We start from the raw sequence: 21,862 nt of genomic DNA on the forward strand, positions 1-21,862 counted from the left end.
TGCTTGGAAGTCCTCCCTGAGATTGGGGCCGTGACCTCCTGGCTTTGTAAGCTATGCTGCCACTCGGTGAGTCCTGGGGGAGATGCTGGCAGATGAAGGCCCCCAACCCAACCTCGCCATCCCCCAGCCTGAGGTGCTGCCGGGAGGAGGACCCAGTCTCCCCTCCCTCCCTGGACCTCCCTCTGGGCGGAGGGCCTTGGAGAGACTGAAGCAGGTGGGGCGGGACAGAGCCAGCCCAGTGGCTCCCGTGCCTTTCTCTGAACCGTCCCTCTAGGCCTTGGCCAGAGCAGGCCTTCTGCTGGCCCCCTCCTGCCCAGCCTCGCATTCAGCCAGCTCTCCTCCTCCAGGAAGCCCACTGTGATCAGGTGTCCTCTTGCCCCTCGAGCCCACCAGAGTTAGGGGTCCCTGTGCCCTGGCAGGATCCCTGGGGGACGCGGCCTGTGTCCCCACTGCCCTCCCCAGGGCCCTGAGAGAGCCTGGTGCTCCCTGCTCAGTCCTCCAGGCCTCCCTGGCCTGAACTGCCGGACAGGCCTCTCTTGGGGTCTTCCTTGGGCCTCCTCGTGCCGGGTCCCAGGGCCAGCAGCCACCCGGCCTAGCTGTGACCCACTCCTGCTCTGAACCCCTGCCTCGCCTGGTGTTTGCCCCGGGCCCCTCGCGCTGCTCCACGTCTGGGAGCAGGACCGCCCTGAGCCCTGGACACGGTGGACCTTGGTGCCAGCGGGGTGTGGGCTGGCCGCCTCCTGAGCCCTGCATCCCCAGGTGGAATCAGTGTGGCCACGGCTTGCCCCAGAGCTGTCGGGAGCATCGAGGGGCAGGAGGAGGCCTGCATGATCACCACGCCCCGTCAGCACAGCCCCTCACTCCTTCCCGGGAAGCTCCGGGGAAGGGGACCCTGCGGGGAAGAGCCCAGCCCTGCGCTCCTCCTGTGGCCCTTTTCCCAGGGGCCCTGGGGGGAGCCCTTTTTACGGGGAATGGGAGAGGGACTTGTCACCAGCTGCCGGGGACTGGGCACCTACAGTGCGGGCAGTGGTGGGTGGCCGAGCGCCGGCCAGGGAACCTTCTCTGCTCACGCCCCCTCTCCCAGGCCTGCGCCTTGGTCCCTCCCGGCGCCATTCAGATACAAACCAGGCCCCAGTGGCCTGCAATCCCTGCGGCGGAGGCTGAGGCTGGAGGATCCAATTCAAAGCCAGCCTCAGCAACCTGGCGAGACCCTGTCTCAAAAAGTAAAAAGGGCTGGGGACGTGGCTCCCTGGCTAAGTCCCCTGGGTGTGGGCCCCTGCAACAATACAAACAACAAAACCCCACGAAGTCCCAGGGAGCAGGAGATCACTCCATGACGTGAGGGCCAGGGCTGGCGGACCCATCTGTGCAGAGGGTGGCTGGGCCGGCGTCCTCAGGGCCCCCGGCCTTGGCCTCAGTGGGTGGCAGGTGCTGGCGGCCTGCTCCAGGATGTCCTGAGGAGCGAGGTGCGTCAGCTGGGGACCAGCTATGGGGGTTCCGGGGCCACACGCCCACTTAGGCCCTGGCCCTGGCCCAGAGGCCGAGGATGGGGGTGGGAGGTCTTCGTCTCCCTGTCTGGGCCTCCGGGTCTCCCTCTGGAAGACAGGCTGGCCATTCCCAGTATAAGGACCCCTGAGCCCAGCTGGCACCAGTGACCTTGTGGGAGCAGAGGAGCCAGAGCCCTCAGCTAGTCCTCTGCAGCCTGGATAGTGGCCCTGTCACCCTCTTGGCTTCTTTGTGCCTCTTCTGTCCCTTCTTCTGAAAGATGGGGCCCATGGTCCCTGCGTAGAGATGTCTCACTGGGACTAGAAGCTCAATGGCAGGAATGGCGAGGTCAGGGTCAGCGCTAGGAGGGGCCCTTTCCTGAGGCTGGCCTGGGTGCCCAGGACTTTGCATGGAGGAACCGGTTAGCCGTGGCACTACCTGAGGGTGGCTGTGGCCACCTCCCTGGTGCCGAAGGAGGCCTCGGTCGACCCGCCCGGAGTCCGGTGGGCAGCAGCTGTGCCTCCTTCACCACGGTGCTGCTCCCCTGGCGGCAGGTGCCTGTGGGCCTCTGTGCTCCAGGACCTGACCACTGCTCCGTCCCCGACTCGGCGTCCGTACCCACTCCCCTGCCCCTGGTTGGGCCAGTGCTCTCAGGAGACATTCCTTGACCAGCTGAGCACTGCTCCCCCTGTCCTTCTGAGGCAGTGTGATTGCTGATCCAGGCCCCGCAGGGGCCTCTTTGGGAGAAGGGCCCCAGGGTATACAAGACTGGTGTCCAGACATCTGGATTTGCTTTCTGACACTGTCTCTGATGAGCTGTGTGACCTTATGCAAGCAGCTGAACTTCTCTGTGCCTAATTCCCTCATCTACAAAATGGGCTGACCCCAAAGAGCAGGGGTGGCCTCCCCAGGTTAATGCATGCAGTGCACTTAGCATGGGACTGTCCCTGAGGAGTCCCTACGCATCATGTAGGTGTTGTTACCAACCAAGAACCAGTTGTCCCTCCTCTGGAGCCCCCGATGGAGATGGCACCGTGTCTGCCATGTGTGAGTGGACGCCAGGCAGGCCCGGGTGGGCTTCACCTTCCCCAGGCTTGAGGGGAGGGGGGAGCTGGGGAAGACTTTTCAGAAGTTGAGAACCTGCGTGTGACACCAGGCAGTCCCTCTCCCTCTTGGAGCCTTCATGGAGCTAGGCAGAGCTCTGTCCCCGATCTTCACTGCTGGTCACTCGGCTTTCTGTCTCGCGTCCTCGGCTGGTCCAGCCATTCGGCTTTTGTCTGTCCTGCCCACGGCCGTGGCTGGAGTGGAGTAGGTGCTCAGCTAAGCTGGGTGCCCAGTGATGGAGGGGTCCCGGGCTCCTGGCTCCCCTCGCTGGAACACATCCTCTTCCTCTGCTGTGTGAACCCTGTCCTCAAGGCCCTTCTCCAGGCCACCTCTCCCAGGAAGCCCCCAGCTCCTCCCTGCCACAGGAGGTTGCTGGTCCTCCCAGCACGCGCTCCGAGGCTCTTTGGCGGTACCTGTCCCCCTTGGGGTCCCTGGTAATGGCTTTCTAGCCGACAAGGACTGCGCTTCCTGGGAGCCCCGGCTCGCACTGTCCACGTGATCCCCCGCATCGGCCGAGCACGGTGGGTGTGATCACTGTCCTGCCCTTTGCAGGACGGAAGCCGAAGGCTCGCAGCGGCGACGTGACCTGCAGCCCTGCGAGGCAGAGCGCGGATCTGAAGCCAGCTAAGCCCGCGCGTTTCCTTAAGAGGGAAAATCATTCCGCGCATGCGCATGCGGTTCTGACAGCCTGGGAGGGGACAGGGAGCAGCGCCTGTCCTTCCGCGGGGTCTCCTTGTTTGGGGCAACCACTGCGGAGAACCTCGGGAGTGTCCCTCCAGGGATCCAGGCACATATGAGCACGTATGTCCACTTAAAGAAATAGTACACAGTCTGCGGGTCTTCGCTGGACTCGATTCTCATTTTTGAAGTTGGCCAGGATCTTGGCCATGCTAGGCAAGTCTTCACCCCTGGACCACATCCCAGCCCCTCTCTGCACTTTGTTTTGAGATGGGGTCTTGCTGTGTTGCCCATACTGGCCTCAAACTCCTTGGTTAAAGTGATCCTCCTGCTTCAGCCTGCCAAGTAGCTGGGACTACAGATGTGCACCACCAGGCCCATCTTAACGAGGCTTGTCTCTTGAGGACATAGCTTGGAGATCATTTTGTGCTGCTGCTTCTGTCTTTTTCATGGCTGCATAGTATTCTACAGCATGCATGGAAACCATGCTTGTTTTAATTAGTCAGTGATGTTTTAATTGATTCCTCCTTTTCCTTATCACATGCTTCTTGTCTGTGTGGAAGGACATCTGTAGGGTGGATTCCAAACTGCCGGGTTGGCCAGTGCATTTTGATTTGGATAAATCTTGACAGTTTGTCCTTCAGAGAAGTAGGGGGTGATGGATGCCACACTCTCTGGTGTCCTCACTCTCACCCACACAGGGTTAAAATTACCTAATTTTGGGATAAATCTTATAGGTGTCATTTTGCCAACTGAAGATTGTCAGTGGCCTCCAGTGTAGGTTTTTTTTTTTAAACATATTACAGTTTCATTGAGATAAAGTTCACCCTCCGTGCAGTTCATCCCTTTAAAAGTGCAGTCCCGTGGTGGTGGGTGTGTTGCAGAGCTGTGCAGCCTTGGCCACAGTCAATTCTAAAATGTCTTCATCACCCCAGAAGGACACTGCGCATTACAGTCAGGACACGAGTCCCCCCCCCCCCTGCCCCGCCCCATGCTGAGGCAGAGGTCCACCTTCCTGTTTCTGTGACATGCCTCTTCTGGACATCTCAGATAAAGGGACCTTTCTTTCCTCCCCCAGTACTGGGGATTGAACCCAGGGCCTGGTGCATGCAGGCAAGGGCTCTGCCGCTGAGCTGCACCCGACACTCGCTCATGTCAGTGTGTAAGATGTACAGCGAGCCAAGGTGCCATCCCTGGTCACAAGCTTCACTAGTGTGATATTTTCAGGATTCACTTACATTGTAGTCGCATGTTGTGTCAGTACTTCATTTCTTTTTCTCACCAAATAACGTTTCATTTTGTGGGTATGTCATGTATATCTGTTTTTTTTTCTGTGTGTGGTGGTGTGTTGCTGGGGATTGAACCCAGGGCCTTGTGCATGCAAAGCAAGCACTCTACCAACAGAGCTATGTCCCCAGCCCATGTATATTGGTTTTTAACACATTAAAAAAAAAAAATATATATATATATATATTTTTTTTCCATGCTGGGAATTGAACCCAGGGTCTCATACATCCCCATCCCTAAAATGTTTTTTTTTTAATTGACATAAAAATTGTACATATTTGGGAGGTCCAAGTGATGCTTCATGCATGGGTACGTTGTATAATATTCAAACATGGTGAGCATATTCATCTCCTCAAACATTTATCATTCTTTTTTTTAAATACTAATTCTTAAGTTTTAGGTGGACACAATATCTTTATTTTACATTTATGTGGTGCTGAGGATCAAACCCAGTGCCTCATGCATGCTAAGTGAGCGCTCTACCACTGAGCCACAACACCAGCCCCTTATTCTTTTTTAAATATATTTTTTTTAGTTGTAGATGGACACAATATCTTTATTTATTTTTATGTGGTGTGAGATTCGAACCCAGTGCCTCACACAGGCAAGGCAAGTGAGCTACCACTGAGCCACATCCCCAGCCCCACATTTATCATTCTTTATGGTGAAAACATTAAAAGCAATTTCTTCTTAATTTAAAAAATATATATAAAGCATATGATCCACATCGATAGCCAGGCCACTGTGCAGGGGCGCCCAGGGCTACCTGTCGTCAGCCTCAGGGAGCACCAGCCTGGAGCCACCCTCCTCCTCCGGCCCGTGAGGCCCCTGTTTTGGATTCTGCAGAAGCCAAGCAGGCACTGTGGTCTTTCTGTCCTGGCGAACTTCACACAGTGGCCTCCAGTCTACCTGTGTTGTCACAGATGACAAGATGGTATCCTTTTTTTAAAAGGGCTGAACGGTGTCCCTTGGGCGCAGACCTTGCTTCCTTTATCTGTTGTCAGCTGACGGACACAGGTTGTTTTCACTTCTTGGCTGTTGTGAATTGTGCCGTGGTAAACACGCGGGGTGTGTGTGTGTGTGTGTGTGTGTGTGCATGTGTTTGTGTGCGCGCTCATGTGCATGCTTTTTGGGGGTGCTTTACCACTGAGAACCTCCCCCGTCTCTTTGATTTTTTAAATTTTGAGACAGCGTTGCCAAGTTGCTGAGGCTGGCCTTGAACTTGCGCCCGCTCCGTCCCAGCCGGGATGTGTCTTTCCTTCCTCCTTGATCTGCACCCAGGTCGGGGTCCTGGCTCCCGTACTCATTCTCTGTGTGGCCCTCTGGATAACTCAGGGCCCTTTCCGGGGTGCTGCGTTGTTTCACATCCCACCAGAAAGTACCCTGAGGCTTCCAGGTGCCCCAGGGCACGGTGTCCTGGAGGGTGTGACGGGTGCCTGGCTGTGGCTTACGTTTCCCCAGTGACCGACGCCATTGAGCATCTCTGTGTGTGCTCAGTGGCCGTTTCTATATCTTCTACTTAAGTCCTTTGCCCATTTTTATATTGGGTTCTCTTTGTCATTGAGTTGTAAGAATTGTTAATATATTTTAGATACAAATCCCTTGTCAGGTTTATGGTTTGCAAATATTGTCTTTCATTCTGTGGGTTGTCTTTTTAATCCCCCCCTTCCCGTGGTGCTGAGGATTGAACCCAGAGCCGCACCATGCTTGGCCAGTGCTCGGCCACTTGCCCGGCCCTTTTTGAGACAATTTCTCGATAAGTTGCTCAGGGCTAGCACAGGTGTGGGCCACTATACCCCATCATCTCAGGCTTTTTTTTAATCTTTATTTTTTATGAGGTACTGGGGATTGAACCTCGGGTGCTTTATCACTGAGCTATGTCCCCAATCCTTTTTTATTTTTTGAGACAGGATCCTGCCAAGTTGCCCAGGTTGGCCTCAAACTTGGGATCCTCCTGCCACCGTGTCCGGCTCCCGTCCTTTGTTAATACAGCCATCTTGTACTTTGCAGACTTGCTAAACTCACGCGGAGTTCTGGCATTTTGTTTTAAGTGGAATCCGTAGGATTTTCTGCACACAGGGTCGTGTTGTCTGACCTCGGCTAACTGGGGTCAGAGGTGGTTTCATTTCTCCCTCTCCTATCTGGGCGCCTGACATCTTGTCTTCTTCCTTCATTGCCCTTCAGTCTAGAGCAGAAGGGACGTGCGTGGACGTCTGTGCTTGTTCCTGATCGTGGGGGCGCATCCTGCCTTTCACACCAAGTGTGACGTGAGCTGCGGCATTTTCCCAGATGCCCATTAGCAGGTTGAGAAATCCCCTTCTTTGGGGCATTTTATGATTGGGGGGTGTAGGGTCTTGTCAAATGCTTCTGCATGTACTGGGGTCATTATCTGGGTTTTATTCTTTGTTCTGTTGGTATGGTGGATCTCATGAATTGATTTTCAGAAGTTGAACCAGCCTTGCATTCACGGGCTAGGGAGAGCTTGGTCGTGGTATGTCATTCCTTTCACACGGTGCTGGGTCTGGTCTTGTAGTATTTTGTAGAAGACTGTTACATCCGTATTCATGAGAGATAGGAGCCTTTAATTTTCTTTCCTCGTGATATCTTCGTGTAGTTGTGGTATCCAGGTAATACTGGCTCCAAAGAACGAGTTCCCTAGTGAAGAGTGGGCCTGAATTCTTCCTAATGTCCAGTAGAATTCAACAGCGAAGGTCTCTGAGCCTGAGCTTTAGTGTGTGTGAGAGAGAAGTCTTAAAATTACTATTTCTATCTCTTATTTTATTTTGGCACTAGGGATTGAACCCAGAGGCACTTAACCATGGAGCCCATCCCTGGCTCTTTTTTGAATTTTATTTAGAGACAGGGTCTTAGGACTTCACTGAATTGCTGAGGGTGGCTTTGACTTTGCAATCCTTTTGCCTCAGCTTCCCGAGCTGCTGGGATTACCAGCTTGCACCATCCTGCCTGGCTTATTTTATTTTTTTGCCATGCTGGGGATTAAACCCAGGGCCTCTGGCGTGGAGGGCAAGTGCGCTACCACGGAGCCACATCCCCTGCCCTTGGGTACTTTACTTGTTTTGGGTTAGATTTCACATTTCTTCTTGGTTTCTGTAGTTTGTGTTTTTCTAGGAATTCATCTAAGCTGGCCAATGTGTTGACACAGTTGTTCATATAGACCCTTATAATCGTCTTTCTTTTTTATTTTTACTTTGTTTGTGTGGGAGGTGGTACTAGGAATTGGATTAGGCAAGTATCCTGCCACTGAGCCAATCCCCGTCCTTTTATTTTATTTCAAGACAGGGCCTCGCTGGGCTGGCCTTGAACTTGTGGTCCTCCTTCTCAGTATCTGAGTAGCTGGGATCACAGGCCAGTGCCATGAGGTTAGGAGATGTCTTCCCTTTCATTCCTAATTTTAGTAAATTGAGTCTTCTCTTTTTTCCTTTTCAGATGAGCTGAAGGTTTGTCAATTTTGTTGATCTTTTGCAAGAACCAATCTTTAGTTTGATGATTATCTCTATTGTTTTTCTGCTTCAGCAATCTCTAATCTTTATTATTTCCTTCCCTTTATTTGCTTTGGCTTAGTTTTTCTTTGCCAGTGTCTTAAGGTGAAAGGTCAGGTTACTGGTTGGAGATCTCTCTTCTTTTTTATTGAACATAAGAATTCACCACTCTACATTTCTCTTGAAGTTCTCTCTTACTGTTTATCCATTTTATTTTGTATTTACTTTTTAAATATTTATTTTTTAGTTTTAAGTGGACACAATATCTTTATTTTACATTTATATTTATTTTACCTTTATGTGGTGCTGAGGATGGAACCCAGTGCCCTGTGCATGCCAGGCGAGCGCACTACCCCTGAGCCCCAGCCCTAGCCCTGCTCATTCATTTTAATATGTTGTGTTTTTATTTTAAAGAAGCTCCCGGTTTTTTGTGATCCCTTCTTTGACTCACTGACCACTGAGAAGCGTGTTGTTTGACTTTCACATCTTTCAGATTTCTTTCTGTTATTGCTTTCTTTCTTTCCCTCGTGGTGGGAAACATACGTTGTGTGATTTCACTGCTTTAGATTTATTGAGGCTTGTTTCGTGGTGTGGCATATGGTCCAGGCTGCAGTGTTCCGTACCCACCCGAGAAGGACGTGCTGCTGCTGCTGCTGCTGGCGCAGTTTCCATCTGAATTCATGAGGCTGAGCTCTCCAATGTGTCTGAGAGCCGTTTGGGATGCTTGCTTTTTCTGTAAACTGTCTCTAGTCACTTTTCTTATTTTGCAGGCCATCCTTCTATGTTAAGAAAAAAACTCTTGTCTACCATGAGGTGCAAATATTTTTCCCATTTTGAATGTTTTTTGTAGTGTTAGGGATGGAATCAGGGCCTCAAGCATGCTAGCTGAGTGGCCTTTCATACCATATCCCCAGCTGCTTATTTATTTATTTCTGCCCTTGAACTTCATCCAGCCCTGGATTTGTTTATGTTTACCAAGCCTGCAGGCTGTTTGTTTGTTTTGGTACTGATTAAACCCAGGGACACTTTACCACTGAGCCCTTTTCTTAGGTTATTTTTTATTTTGGGACAGCATCTCGCTAAGTTCCTTAGGGTCTTGCTAAGTTGCTGAGGCTGGCCTTGAGCTTTGGATCCTCCTGCCTCAGCCTCCTAAGTCACTGGGCTTACAGGCATGGGCGACTGTATCTGGCCAGTTTAGATTCTTAAGGAGACTGCTTTATAATTTAAAAAGTGATTTCTAAGTTTTGTATTATGTTTAGGAATGCTTTCCCCATTTTGAGATTAGAAGATTTATTCTTTCATCCCCTTTAAGAGCTTTATGGTTTCAATTTAGTTGTGGTTTAAATCTGATTGATTTTGAATTTTATTGGCATATGGAGTAAAATTGAGATCCAGTTGTGTTTTCTCATGACAGATTGTTGGTCCCAACTCCATTTTATAAATAATTCACCTTTTCCTCACTGGTATGAAATGCCACTCTCATTATAGATTAAATTCCTGTATGTTTGAAGATAATTTTTATACCCTCTATTCCACCCTCTTTATCCACTGATATCACAGACGTTTAATTACTATGCATTTAGAGTAAGTTTTACAGTCGGGTTGGTTTTTCCCTCTTTACTTTTCTTTCTTTCTTTTTTCTTTTTAAATATTTTTTTGGTTGTAGGTGGACACATACCTTTATTTATTTATTTTTATGTTATGCTGAGGATCGAACCCAGTGCCTCACACACTCCAGGTGAACATTCTACCCCTGAGTCACAGCCCAGCCCACTCTTTCCTCTTTTTTTTAAAGATTTTTCTGGCTAATCTTATCCATATACTTCTATTTATAAATTGGCACTGTGGATATTCTGGGTCAAATGGTTCGTTCTTTTTTTGTTTTGTTTTTTGGGATTGAACCTAGAGGTGCTTAACCACTGAGCCACATCCCCAGCTGCTTATTTATTTATTTCTATTTTGAGACAGGGTCATACTCAGTTGCTTAGGGCCTCACAAGGTTGCTGAGGCTAACCTCAAATTTGTGATCTGCCTATCTCAGCCTCCCAAGTCACTGGGATTGCAAGGCATGGCTTCATTATAGTTTTTGATTGCTCTTAGAATTGTCATTGATCTTTGGATATTAATTTAATTCCCTGCTGTCTTTTCAAAAAATTTTTTTTAGTTAAAATTAATATCTTTGTTTTTATTTGTTTATTTTTATGTGGTGCTGGGGATCGAACCCAGGGCCTCATGTGTGCAAGGCAAGCCCTCTACCACTGAGCTATAGTTTTCCAGTAATTCTCTCATATCTCTCAGATCTACATTTATACCATCTGAAGATGATCCTCTTCTCTTTTCTAATTCCATTTTATTTCTTCTATTTCTTTTTCTGACTTGATTGCATTGGCAAGTATCTTAGAGTGAAGTTAACTAGTGGGAAGGGACAGTCATCTGTCCTTGCTGCTGTAGCCAAATACCATACGCTGTGTGGCTTAGACAAAGAACGTTTAGTTTGATCAATGGGTACTAAGTCACAGTTAAACATGAGAAGTTTTGGTGTTCTGCACAGGACAGTGTCTATAGGTAATAATGACAATTTTATATTTTAAAAAATTTAGAGAAGAGGATTTTGCATGTTTTCACTATAAAGAAATGAAAACTGTTTGAGGATCTAGATATGTCTAATCTAAAGTGAACATTATATGATATGTGCATGCGTGGAGACATCATATGGTACCCCATAAGTATGCATAATTTTTATATGTCAGTTTGAAAATGAATTAATCAAAAGATACATATAACAATAACAACAGAACAATACCCACACAAAATCCCAGACATTTATTTCTCATAGTTCTGAAGGCTGGAAAGTCCAAGGTCAGGGTACTGGCAGAGTCAGTGTCTGACAAGGGCCTCTTCCTGGTGTGCAAATGGTTGTCTTCTTGTCGTGAACAAGAGTGTGGCGGAGAGCAAGCCGGCTCTGGTCTCCTCCAGTTCCTCTGAGGACACTGATCCACTCATGACCTAATTACCTCCCAAAGGCCTGACCTCCAAATGTCTGCCCTCTGGGGATGAGGCTGGGCACACACTCACCCAGAGCCGCAGGCTCCCCTTCTCTGGGCTCCGTGTGTGAGGTGGCTTCTGTGGTCTTCCCTGTTAATCAGCCCCCAGACAAGTCCTCAAGGGCGGCACCCTGGCTTGACACATAGTAGGACGGTGGGAGCCCTTGGCCTGATTGTGAGCGATGAGGAGAGAGGACAAAGGCTGAGTAGGTCCTTCCTTACTGTGACAGCAGTAGCTGTCATTTATTAGGCACTTCCTGGGTACTGGCTACTTTTTAATGTCACATTGTGACTTCCCACCACAGGCCCAGTTAAGTTGGAACCATCAGTCCGTCTCACCTTAGAGGGGTCAGCCAGAGCCCCCCAGGCCGCCGCCGCCTGGGGACTGGCAAGCTGGCCTCTCACCTGGCATTCTTGACGCATCTCAGGAGTGTCAGAGGCCGCCCTCTGTGTGCCCTCTGCCCTCTGTGTGCCACATTTTAAAGGGGATCATAAACCTGACACCCGATGGGTGAGGTGTCAGGGTGAGGGGCACTGTGGCTTGCCCAGGGCTAGTCGGTGGTGCGGCCGGGACTGGAGCCCAGGAGCGCCCGAGGAGGGACAGTGGGGTCGTGTCTGCCAGGAGGTGGGAGTGTGTGTGCGTCCCCTGGTCGGTCCCTTGGCTGGCGGTGACAGGGCAGGTGGCAGAGGGCAGCACCAGCTGCGGTCTGGGTGGACCTGGGCGACCGCTTCAGGCCTTGCCCACAGGGAAGGAAGGTGGGACGCTCGAGAATGTTTTTTTAAAAAGTCACATTAGGGCTGGGGTTGTGGCTCAGTGGTAGTGCACTTGCCCCGCATGCTTGAGGCACTGGGTTCAATTCTCAGCACCACATACAAATAAATGAAAAATAAAGGTCCATCAACAACTAAAAAATATTAAAAAATAAATAAATAAAAAATAAAAAGTCACATTAAAGAAAAAATGACAAAGTAATTTCCAAAGGTCAGCTGATACAGGATGTGAGTTGAAAAGGGTTCCCTTTCCCTAACCTCTGCTTCTTGGATGAACCGTCGCGAAGTGTTTGGAATCCTTCCAGAACGTTCTCTAACCCTCCAGCCCCGCCGTGCGCACACCAGTTGCATTTCCAGCGATAGCCACTGTCGCGGGCTGCTTCTCCTCAGCCTCCTGCGAGCCTGTGATGTGGGGGCACCGTCGTCCCCATTCTCCAGATGAGGAAACCGAGGCCCGGCTTCCTCTTTTCCTCTCCTGGTGTCTCCTCAGCGCACGGTGCTCTGTGCCTCCTGAGTGCCACACAGGTGGCCCCTGGAGGGCCAGGCCAGTGCTTGTGTAGCGGGGGGCCCCTCTGCCAGACACGTTCTTTCCATTTCCACGGAGAGCGTGAGGCGGGGCTCCAACCTGGGGCAGGAGGTGGCTGGAGGGGCCTGGGACGGCAGGTGGCTGGGGGTGGCAGGGCCCTGTCTGGGGGAATGGGGCCGGCAGGGAGCTGCAGCCAGGAAGGCCACAGAGCGCACAGACCTACCTGGCCCTCAGCAGGTGCTCTGCGGGCCAGCCCCAGCCAGTGACCTGGAGGGGGACAGGGCTGAGGGAGAGGCCAGGTCCACTCAGGACTGTTAGGTGCGGCGCTCGGCCAGGCGGAGTGGCGGCTGCAGGGAGCCGCGCCCAGCCCTTGTGCCCGAGGCCACTGTCTTCTGCTGGGGCGGAGCGGAACCTGCGGTCAGGAGCTCTCACAGGAAGGGGCCACTTTCCTCTGGGCCCAGCACCCCCACCGCATGGCTCCCTCCGCTTCCCCTTGGCCCCAAGGGTCTGCCTCCACCTCAGGGAGCGCGAGGTGGCCTGGGGACTTCTCACCGAGCAGTGCGGGGTGACTGCACCTGGAGGCAGCTCAGCCCTGGGGAAGCAGAGTGCTGACTGGGGGGGTCCCTTCCAAGGTCACACAGCGTGCCTGTGTGCCGCCTGGACCTCCACCCTAAGGGGGCCGGTCCTTCCTCAAACATCTGCCTTGCCGCTGGCCACAACCTCGGACTCTGTCCAGGAGCCGGCTGGACTGCAGCCTCCCTCGTGTCCCCAGGACGCCTGGTGCTCCACAGAGCCGCGGGCAGGGGGACCCTGGACAGCCCGACTCGGCCGCCCAGTACGGCCCTGTCCACCCTTCTGCTCACTCTCAACCGAGCTGTGCGACCTTAGGCCAATTCCCAACCTCCTGTGCCTCAGCCTCGCCGTCAGTAGCCCAGGTCACTGCCAATGTCTACCTCCTAGAGACGAGGACAGGAGCCAGGGTTCACCGAGTGCCCAGCGCAGGGTCCAGTGCCAGGTGACGTTCAGGGCGTTTGGCCGTCCTGGAGTATCCTCAGTCCCCATAAGTGGCCCTGGCGAGGAGGACGCGGGGAGCAGATGTGTCTGTCCGTGCTCCTGGAGTCTCGTCTGTCCCGCAGACACTTCCAGAGCCTCGCGGGTGGCAGGCCCTCCTGGTTGAAGGGGCCTGGCTGCCCCTCTCTGCAGGGAGCTGAGTCAAGGACACTCAAGTGGCCTGTGGCTGTCATGGTCATGTTGGAGAGGCCGGAAGCACACCCTCCTCAGGACCCCACTGTCCTCGGGGCGGGCCGTGGGGTTTATTGTTTCTTTGTCTTCCTGCAGTCCCCCAAGACCACTCTGAGTGACAGTAGTCACCATGTGCAAGAGAGGCCCTGCCCACCACGCCTGGCCAGGGGGCCAGAGGATGGGAGTGGGTGGGAGGGCCCTGTGTCAGGGGGCTGCGGGGGACCAGTCAGCAGGTCCTTGTGCACCAGCGTCATGAGGGCTGATGGGCACCGTGACCCTGATGGAATGTGTTGCCACAGGAACTGGCCTTGACTGTCCCCAGATTGGTGGCCTGTCCCTTGGGAGGCCCTGGTGATCCCTTGGCAGTTGAATCGGTCTCCCCAGAGCCTCTTCTGCCTGTCAGGGGGATGGTCCCCCGCCTGTGGCCTGGAGGGGAGTCCCAGCTGGTCCTCGCCGGTGGGCAGGCAGCTTGCCCGGGGCCCAGCCCGTCGAGGGGACTTTTCCACATTCCTGGGTTCTCAGCGAAGACTCCAGACTGACTCCAGGGCCATCACCGTGTTGTAGCCGATGTGCGGGCGCCAGGGACACTGCCCTGGCCAGTCACTTCACCTTGTTAGGGGTGGATGGAGAAGTGGCACGGGGCGGGGCGTTAAGGTGCAAGCCCCATCACGCGGCTGGCCAGGGACAGAGGCGAGGTCTGGACCCGGAGTCAGGCTGCAGCGCCCACCCCGCCCTCCCACGGCTCCCAATGGGTCCACGAACCCTGCAGGGGAGGCCCCGGCGCCCACCTGCCTGAGTCAGGGCCTGAGGCACAGTGACCCAGGGTGTCCCTGTTGCAGTGCCTCTCCATCCCCACCTGGCAGCCCTGAGAAGTCTGCTGCCCCTGCCTTGCAGATGAGGACACTGAGGCCCAGAGACGGGGAGCGCCTGGCTTAGGACACTCAGCCTGGAAGGGCAGAGCAGGGACTCCGCAGCGAGACTGCTGACTCCACGCCTCGTGTTTGTGCCCAGAGCCCAGCTGCTTCCCAGGCCCTCTGGGACGGCCCTGCCTTCCACCAGGTGAGGGAACGGCCTGGGCAGGCGGGGTGCCATGACGGGTGCGGAGGGAGGTGGGCTCCTGTCTGGGGGGAGTTGGCCCCGAGCTTCCTGCCCGGCCTTCCCAGATTCACTGGCCCGAGTCCCTGACTCTTGAACCCTCCCTGGAGCACAGCAGTGAATAGGACAAAAGCACAGGAATTTAAATAAAAGGGGGACACCGGTGATCAGGAGAGGCACAATGAGGGAGGCTTACTTAATTCAGTGAAAGAATTGGGGGAACCCTTCCTAAGGAAGTGACTTTTGATCTGAGAACTGAAGGGGCATTCTTTTTTTTTTCTTTTTAAAGTACTTTTAAATTGTCAATGGACCTTTATTTTTTCTATTAATATGTGGTGCTGAGACTGGAACCCAGAGCCTCACACATGCTAGTGAAGTGCTCTACCACTGAGCCTCAGCCCCAGGAAAAAGCATTCTTAGAACAGCACATGCAAAGGCCCTGTGGCGTCATCTGTCCCCGCAAACTTCCCCTGCTTTGCTGCCTCCTTTTAGCACCTTTCCCAGCCTCCCAGTGTCAGACAATTTCAACCTGTCATGTAATTGCTCAACAACATGAATTGAGTCCCTCCTGTGTGCCAGGAGCTGGGGACATAGACATGATTCAGATAGAAGGACTGGAACAGGGACTCGGAGGTCAGGGCTTCTGGTCATGAAGTGTTTCTCCCAAGCCTCACCCTGTTCCAGAGGAGCCCTTTAGGGGTATCCTCAGTATGAAGAGATTGGGGCCGAGGCCAACTCACCCAAGAGGCTAGTCCCCTTCTGGGCCTCGGTTTCCCCATCCGTAGGGCGTGTGGGGTGGCCTGCCTGTGCCCGGCCGCCCGTCCACCCCGCGGCCCTGTCGTCCCAGCCAGGACCATGGGTAGCAACAAGAGCAAGCCGAAGGACGCCAGCCAGCGGCGCCGCAGCCTGGAGCCGGCCGAGAGCACCCACGCGGCGGGCGGCGCCTTCCCCGCCTCGCAGACGCCCAGCAAGCCGGCCTCCGCCGACGGCCTCCGCGGCCCGGGCGCCGCCTTCGCCCCCGCGGCCGCCGAGCCCAAGCTCTTCGGGGGCTTCAACTCGTCGGACACCGTCACCTCCCCGCAGAGGGCGGGGCCCCTGGCCGGTCAGTGTCCCTGCCCGACCCCTCCGCGCTGGAGGGGAAGGGTCCCCGGGTCCTCGTCCTGGGCCCCGCAGGGAGTGTCCCGGGCGCCGCGGGTGGGGACGGCTTTGTGAGCCGTGCGCTCGGTGGGGTGAGTCACGCGCTCAGTGTAGCGGGGTCTGGAGGGGACGCTGGGCCCAGAGGCAGGGGCCACACCGGCCCGGGCCGAGGCTGCCACCTCGCGGCCCGCGCTTGGCCGGCGGCCGGGGCGGCTCGGGCGGCCCCGAGTGCGCCCCTGCGCCCTCTGCCGGCGCCGCGGGGCCCGGCAGTCAGCGGCCGGAGACCGGGAGACACCGCCTGCTGGTCCCCAGGCTCCCAGGCCAGCCACGCACGGGCACGGACACAGCCTCCAGGGACACTCACGGGCACAGTGCCCATGGGGCGGCACGCAGGGACACGCACTCCCCGCGCAGTTCGCGCACAGATAACCCAAGGCCCTGGTCGCGGGCAGCGCCCGTTCAGACCCGGGACGCCGTGCTCATGGGTGTCCAGGTCCACGGGTGCCCGCGCAGACGCGTGGAGAGCATGGACCGCCCAGACACAGACACACACCCACGAGAGATAAACGGACCCACAGACACAGCCATTCATTTGCTCAAAACAGTCACGGAGCCTGGACCTTTGCCTCAATGGCCCAGGGAGAGGAAGGACAGGAGGGGACTGTGAGCGCCTTAGGAGGGGAAGCTGCTGGGAGCTGCAGGGTGCATGGAAAAGGGGGTTGTCATTTAACATGGGGGACCCGGGGCCTCTGAGTGGACGGTCACCTGCTGCTCTCTCCAGATCCCCAGAGGGACAGCGGCCCCTCCGGGAGCAGGCCCTTAATTCCCTGGCTCTGTCAGCCGCAGTTATTTTGTGAGCACCTACTGGGAGCCCGGGGCTGGGGCCAGAACAAAGATGTCTGTTCTCAGAAGCTTCTAGTGGGATGGGGCGAGACAGACCCCACACGGACAAGACACACCCAGCGCCCCCTGAAGCCCAGCAGGGACAGAGGCTGGAGGGCGCAAGCGCCCCACGGGCCTCACAGGTGTCCCAGGCTGGGGACAAGTGCCACGGCTGCACGCGCCCACGCGTCCCTGGATTGCATGCTGAGATGAGGGAGGACAGGCCTCACTCCTGACCCCGCTGGTCTGACATCTGCCCCCGTCTCCGCAGGCGGAGTGACCACCTTTGTGGCCCTCTATGACTACGAGTCACGGACAGAGACCGACCTGTCCTTCAAGAAAGGGGAGCGGCTCCAGATTGTCAACAACACGTGAGTGCCCCTTACCCCTGCCTGCTGGACCCCTCGGGGGACTTCACGGGGGAGGTGGGCTCCCGCCTGTGCAGGAGCTGCTGGCAGAGGTGGCACGGCCCCAAGCAGGCTGTGCCCGAGCTGGCAGCCCCTGTGGACCGCAGCAGGCCCTGGGTCCCCTGCCTGCTCCTCGCAGCCCTCTCAGCCTCTTCTCTCGCTTCTCTCTCGCTGGCCTCAGGAGGAAGGTGGATGTCAGGTGTGTACCCACTCCCTGGGCCGGGTGGGGGCGCTCAGCCTGGGCTGGGGGCTGCTGTCTGCATGTGCTTCGCCACCCAGTGTCCCTGCTTGTGGTCCCTGGCCCTCGGCTGTCTCCACCACCCGGGCTCCCCAGCTTTCCTGTACCCAGTCCTGCTTGACCAGGTCCCAGACCGAGACCGGGGTGCTCCATCGCCACTGCATCTGCCCCCTTCCCGTCAACTCCCCGTCCCTCTGGTCTGTCAGCCCCCATTGAGTGCCGGCTGCATGCAGGGCCCAGCGCTGGGCCTGGGCGGCCGGGGTGGAGAGGCCTGTCCATTCTTTTTTGGAGCCAGAGTGGCTGTGAGCCGGCTCTGTGACCCCAGCCCTGGCCAGGGGCAGGCAGAGGGTGGGTTGGGGTCAGGTCCTGGCCCTGCAGTGTGCCTCTGATGATGACCACAGGCACTGGGAGGGACAGTGAAGTCATGTGCAGGTGGAGCTGGGGTTGGCAGCCCCTCAGGGAGGTGCAGGGCTGGAAGGGCTGCTGCCTGTGGGGCCATGGACCGTGAGGGGTTCTGGAGGGTAGAGGAGAATCCACCTCCCAGTGTCCTCAAAGGCCTGGCGAAGGAGGTGGACATAGCCACCGTCCCCAAGCGTGTCTCCCTGTGCATGCCGTTCCCTGCACCTGGAACACCCTCCGCATCCCTGCCTGGCAGACTCCTGTCCTCCCCGCAAGGTCCCGCACAGGGCTGGCTTCTCTGTGAGGCAGAAGGACACAGAGGTGCCGTGTCAGTTGTCCCCACCCCGTCCCCTCCCGCTGCTCCTTTCTCTGGCCCTGCCAGGGCAGTCGTGATGGGGAGAGGGGGTGTCCATTTTGCAGATGAGGAAACTGAGGCTCAGAGTTGTGAAGGTCCTTACCCAGGGCCACATGGCTACCAAGTTGCAGGCCAGGCGAGGACCTTGTGACACTCTCCCTCTCCAGGTCTTTGTCCTGGTGGGGGTTTCCTTCTCCCCTCCCTGCCCTGGTACCTCAGAGTCCAAGTCCTTTTCTGGTTTTGGTTTTGGTCTTGGTGGTTCTGGAAACTGAGCCCTGGACCCTGCCCAGGCCCTGCAGCCACTGCGCTCTGCCCCAGCCCGGGGTCCCAGTGTGGTTCCATTCTCTGGTTGTCACCAGTTGTTTGAATCTGCTTCCTCCCAGAAGGGGAGCTCCCTGGGGGCCTCCCTGGTTTTCCCCCGTCTGGGCACCCTGGAACCCTGCTCAGTCCTCCAGGGTGCCCAGAGTGCTGGGGCAGGGCGCACCATCAGGGTTAATGCTTACGCTGCGCTCTGTACGAGCCGAGCCACACGCAGAGCGACCTAAGGTGCGTTATTTTATTTATGAGGCACTGCAGCCCTGAGAGGTGGGAACTCCTGTTTGCTCCTTCTTTCGGATGAGAAAACTGAGGCCAGAGAGGTGAAATGACTTGCCCAAGGTCACACAGCTGGTAGAGGCAGAGCTGGGCCGAGAGGCCGGCTCTCCAGCTCAGGGTCCTTGTAGGAGGGTCCCAGTGCAGCACGCAGAGCCCAGCGGCCCTGGGGGTAGGATGCCCAGACGGGGTCCCCGCCAGGCTGAGTTTCAGGGGGTCACAGCTGGAACCCAGGTGTGCAGGCAGATAGGCCGGGACCTTGAGTCTGCCTCTTTGATTAGGGCCACAGGGCCGTCCCCACTCCTTCCCATGACTGGCCCCTGCCCTCTCTTCCTCCTGCCTTCCAGGGTGGGCTGGGGTGCTCAGCTGGGCCTGGGGCAGCCTAGAGGCCGGAAGTGACAAAGGGTCCTCCGTGGGAAGGCCCTGGGCGTCCTGGAGGACCCGGGTGCTGTGGCGGGGCTGCTTGTCAGGGCCTCCTCCTCCTTTTTACCCAGCCCCAGCCTAGAAGTGGAGGGGTACGGTGGGTGGCGTTAGAGGAAGAGGAGAGAGAAAGGGGCTTGGGGTCAGTGGAAGATGGGCCACCCCAATTCTGGGACCTCATACCTCCCCCAGGGACCGCCCGCACGCTCACCGCTGTGGCTCAGGGGCGCTGGGACCTAGGCTGGCGGCTGTGGGGGCGTGGGGGGCTGGGCTGGGTGTCTGGGGAGAGAGGGGGCTGACCTGGGTGCTCACAGAGACGGCTGGGCACGGGTCTTGGTGCCAAACCGCCTGGGTCTGTGTGCCAGGAGGCCGGCTGCGGCCTGAGGCCTGACTTCCCTCAGACGGCCGAGCGGCTTCCCTGGCCCCCCCCAGTCCCCGCAGCTGCCCCCTGGCCACACCCTCCAGCTGGCCTCTGCCTCCTTGCCCAGACACCTGGGGAAGGCACCTCAGGACTCCGAGCCCCAAGGACATGCCTCCGCCTCCTCCAGGGGCCTGTCCGGGCCTTCCCCTCCCCACCCCCAGACCAGGCCCCAGGCCCCAGGGCTTGGAGCTTTCATTGTCCTGCTGCCCCCTACCCGGGCTCTGGCTGGCTCAGCCCTGGCTCTGTCCCTCTCAGGCTGGGCCTTGCTTAGCTGCCCAACCTGTCTGCAGACGAGTCCCAACAGCCCAAGCAAGTTAGTGTCACTGGTCACACTGACCTCACGTTCCATTTTCCAGAGTCACATACTGGATCTATAGTCCAGCTTGGCTGGACACAAGGATTAGTGTCCAAAACAAAGACCTGAGGCTCAGAGAGGTGAGGTCAGTTGGCTAAGGTCACACAGCTATGAGCAACGGTTGGGGTGTGAAGTTGCAGTGCAGGGACCCCTGGTCCAACACTTTCTCCCCTGGCGGTGTGGAAGGGGGCTGGGTGGGAAACGTGTGGCTCCCTCCCGTCTTCCTGCCCACCTGATGAGGACCAGACCCCAGGGAAGGCACTGACTGCAGCACAAGGCCTCAGCCTGATCCGTCAGTGCTGCAGTTACTCCTGATGCCAGGCTGGGTTGCCTCCACCAGGCTGGACCCATCTGGGAAATGGGCTCCTTGCAGAGCTAGCTCATGGCCACCTGGGCAGGTTTCAACCCCCAGACCCTTGACTTGGGAAGATAGGAATGGATGCCCCCATTTGTCAGGTGGGCCAACTGAGGCTCGGGTGGTCATTATCTCAGCGTATCCTGAGCCCAGCTTGATGCAATGGAGGTTCTGCGTATATTATCTCCTCTTCACAGGTGAGAGAACTAAGACCCAGAGAGTGTATGCTACTTGCCCAAGGTCACACAGCAAATCCTTGTTGGAGACTGGGACTATTTTTTTAATTTAATTTAATGTTTTTTGTGGTACCTGGGGATCAAACCCAGTGGCGCTCTACCCCTGAGCTATGCCCCTCGTCCTTTTTTACTTTGAGACGGTGGCCCTGGCTGGCCTTCGTTTGTGATCCTCCTGCTTCTGCCCTCTGGGTAGCTAGGTGGCAGGCATGCTCCCCGCACCCGGGCTGCCGCCTTGGAGTTTAGATGCTTCTGAGAGCAGGGAGGCCCTGCAGGGAGGCCCCGAGTCCAGAGAGCTAGTCAGCACCTGCTCTGAGGCCCTGTGCTGACCTTTGACCTCCTCAGAGGGAGGCAGGACTTTCCCAGCCTTCAGATGAGGAAGTCGAGACCCGGGGACATGATGCGCAGGGCCAAGGTCACCCAGCCAGTGCCCAGGGCCGCCGACTGTGGAGCTGACGTTCTCAGACACCACTGGGGTCAGGGCCAGCTGAGGCCCGGGACCTTGAGTTCTGTAGCAAAGCTGTCGTGCTCTCTGTCCCTGCGCCTCGTGAAGAAGCCCCCAAACCTGCTGTGAACCCCCAAATTCCTGTGTGGGTCATGGCAAGGAGTCGGGAGCTCTTCTTGCTGCAGGCAGGTGGACCCCACCACTTCTGGGGCCTGCTTGACTGGCACGTGCTTCCCGCCAGCCTTCCCCTCGGCTGGGCACCCGGGGATCCCCGGGATTGGGTCTCTGGCCTCATTTTGTAGCCTCAGACCTTGGACCTTAGGCCTTGGGTGTTGGCCCAGTCTGGTACGTCCTGTCCCCTGGCCCCACCCTGCAGCCCCTCCTGTGCCTTCCGCTGGCTTCTCTGAGGCCCCTGCGAAGCTGAGGGGCCTGCTGCTCTGGCTGTGGGCACTCCGGGGCCCTTGTTTTCACCTTCGTTCTGCCATTGATTTGCTGTGTGGCTTGGGGTATGTCATTGCCCTCTCTGTGCTCATTCTCCCCACTGGAGAAGTAGAGGTTTTGGACTGGAGGAGCTCGACTCTTCCCTGTGACCTGAGTTTTTGTAGCTTTGAACAACAAGTCCTTGCCCCTCTCTGTGCCTCAGCTTCCCCAACTTTACAAAGAAAGTGCTGGTCTGTTCTCTCCCAGGCAGGTGTCTCTGAGCCCTGGTTTCCTCAGCTGGGGGTTGGGGCCTTGCCTTCCTTCCTTGAGGGTGACTTTGAGGGTCAAACGGGGAAAGAAGAGTGCAGGTGCCCACAGATGGGTGCACAGGGGTGGTGGGGCCCAATGGCCTCTTCCCCGAGGTGGGCTTGAGCCGAGGGCACAGTCAGGTAGCAGACTCGGGCCCACAAGC

At 56.2% G+C, this 21,862-nt stretch overlaps 1 protein-coding gene across 3 annotated transcripts in view; it reads left to right on the forward strand.

Annotated features, from left to right (window-relative positions):
* The window catches only part of Src (SRC proto-oncogene, non-receptor tyrosine kinase), a 47,486-nt gene that overhangs the window by 15,026 nt on the left and 10,598 nt on the right, over positions 1-21,862 (forward strand). For all 3 annotated transcript variants that reach the window (XM_071608916.1, XM_071608915.1, XM_071608917.1), the window contains 3 exons: positions 14,532-14,696; positions 15,580-15,834; positions 17,023-17,122. In XM_071608916.1, the coding sequence (XP_071465017.1) occupies positions 15,588-15,834; positions 17,023-17,122 (347 nt within the window). In that variant the 5' untranslated portion in view covers positions 14,532-14,696; positions 15,580-15,587. The remainder of the gene's footprint in view (positions 1-14,531; positions 14,697-15,579; positions 15,835-17,022; positions 17,123-21,862) is intronic.

The sequence above is a fragment of the Marmota flaviventris genome, chromosome 2 (assembly GCF_047511675.1).
Source record: "Marmota flaviventris isolate mMarFla1 chromosome 2, mMarFla1.hap1, whole genome shotgun sequence".
NCBI classification, from domain to species: Eukaryota; Metazoa; Chordata; class Mammalia; order Rodentia; family Sciuridae; genus Marmota; species Marmota flaviventris.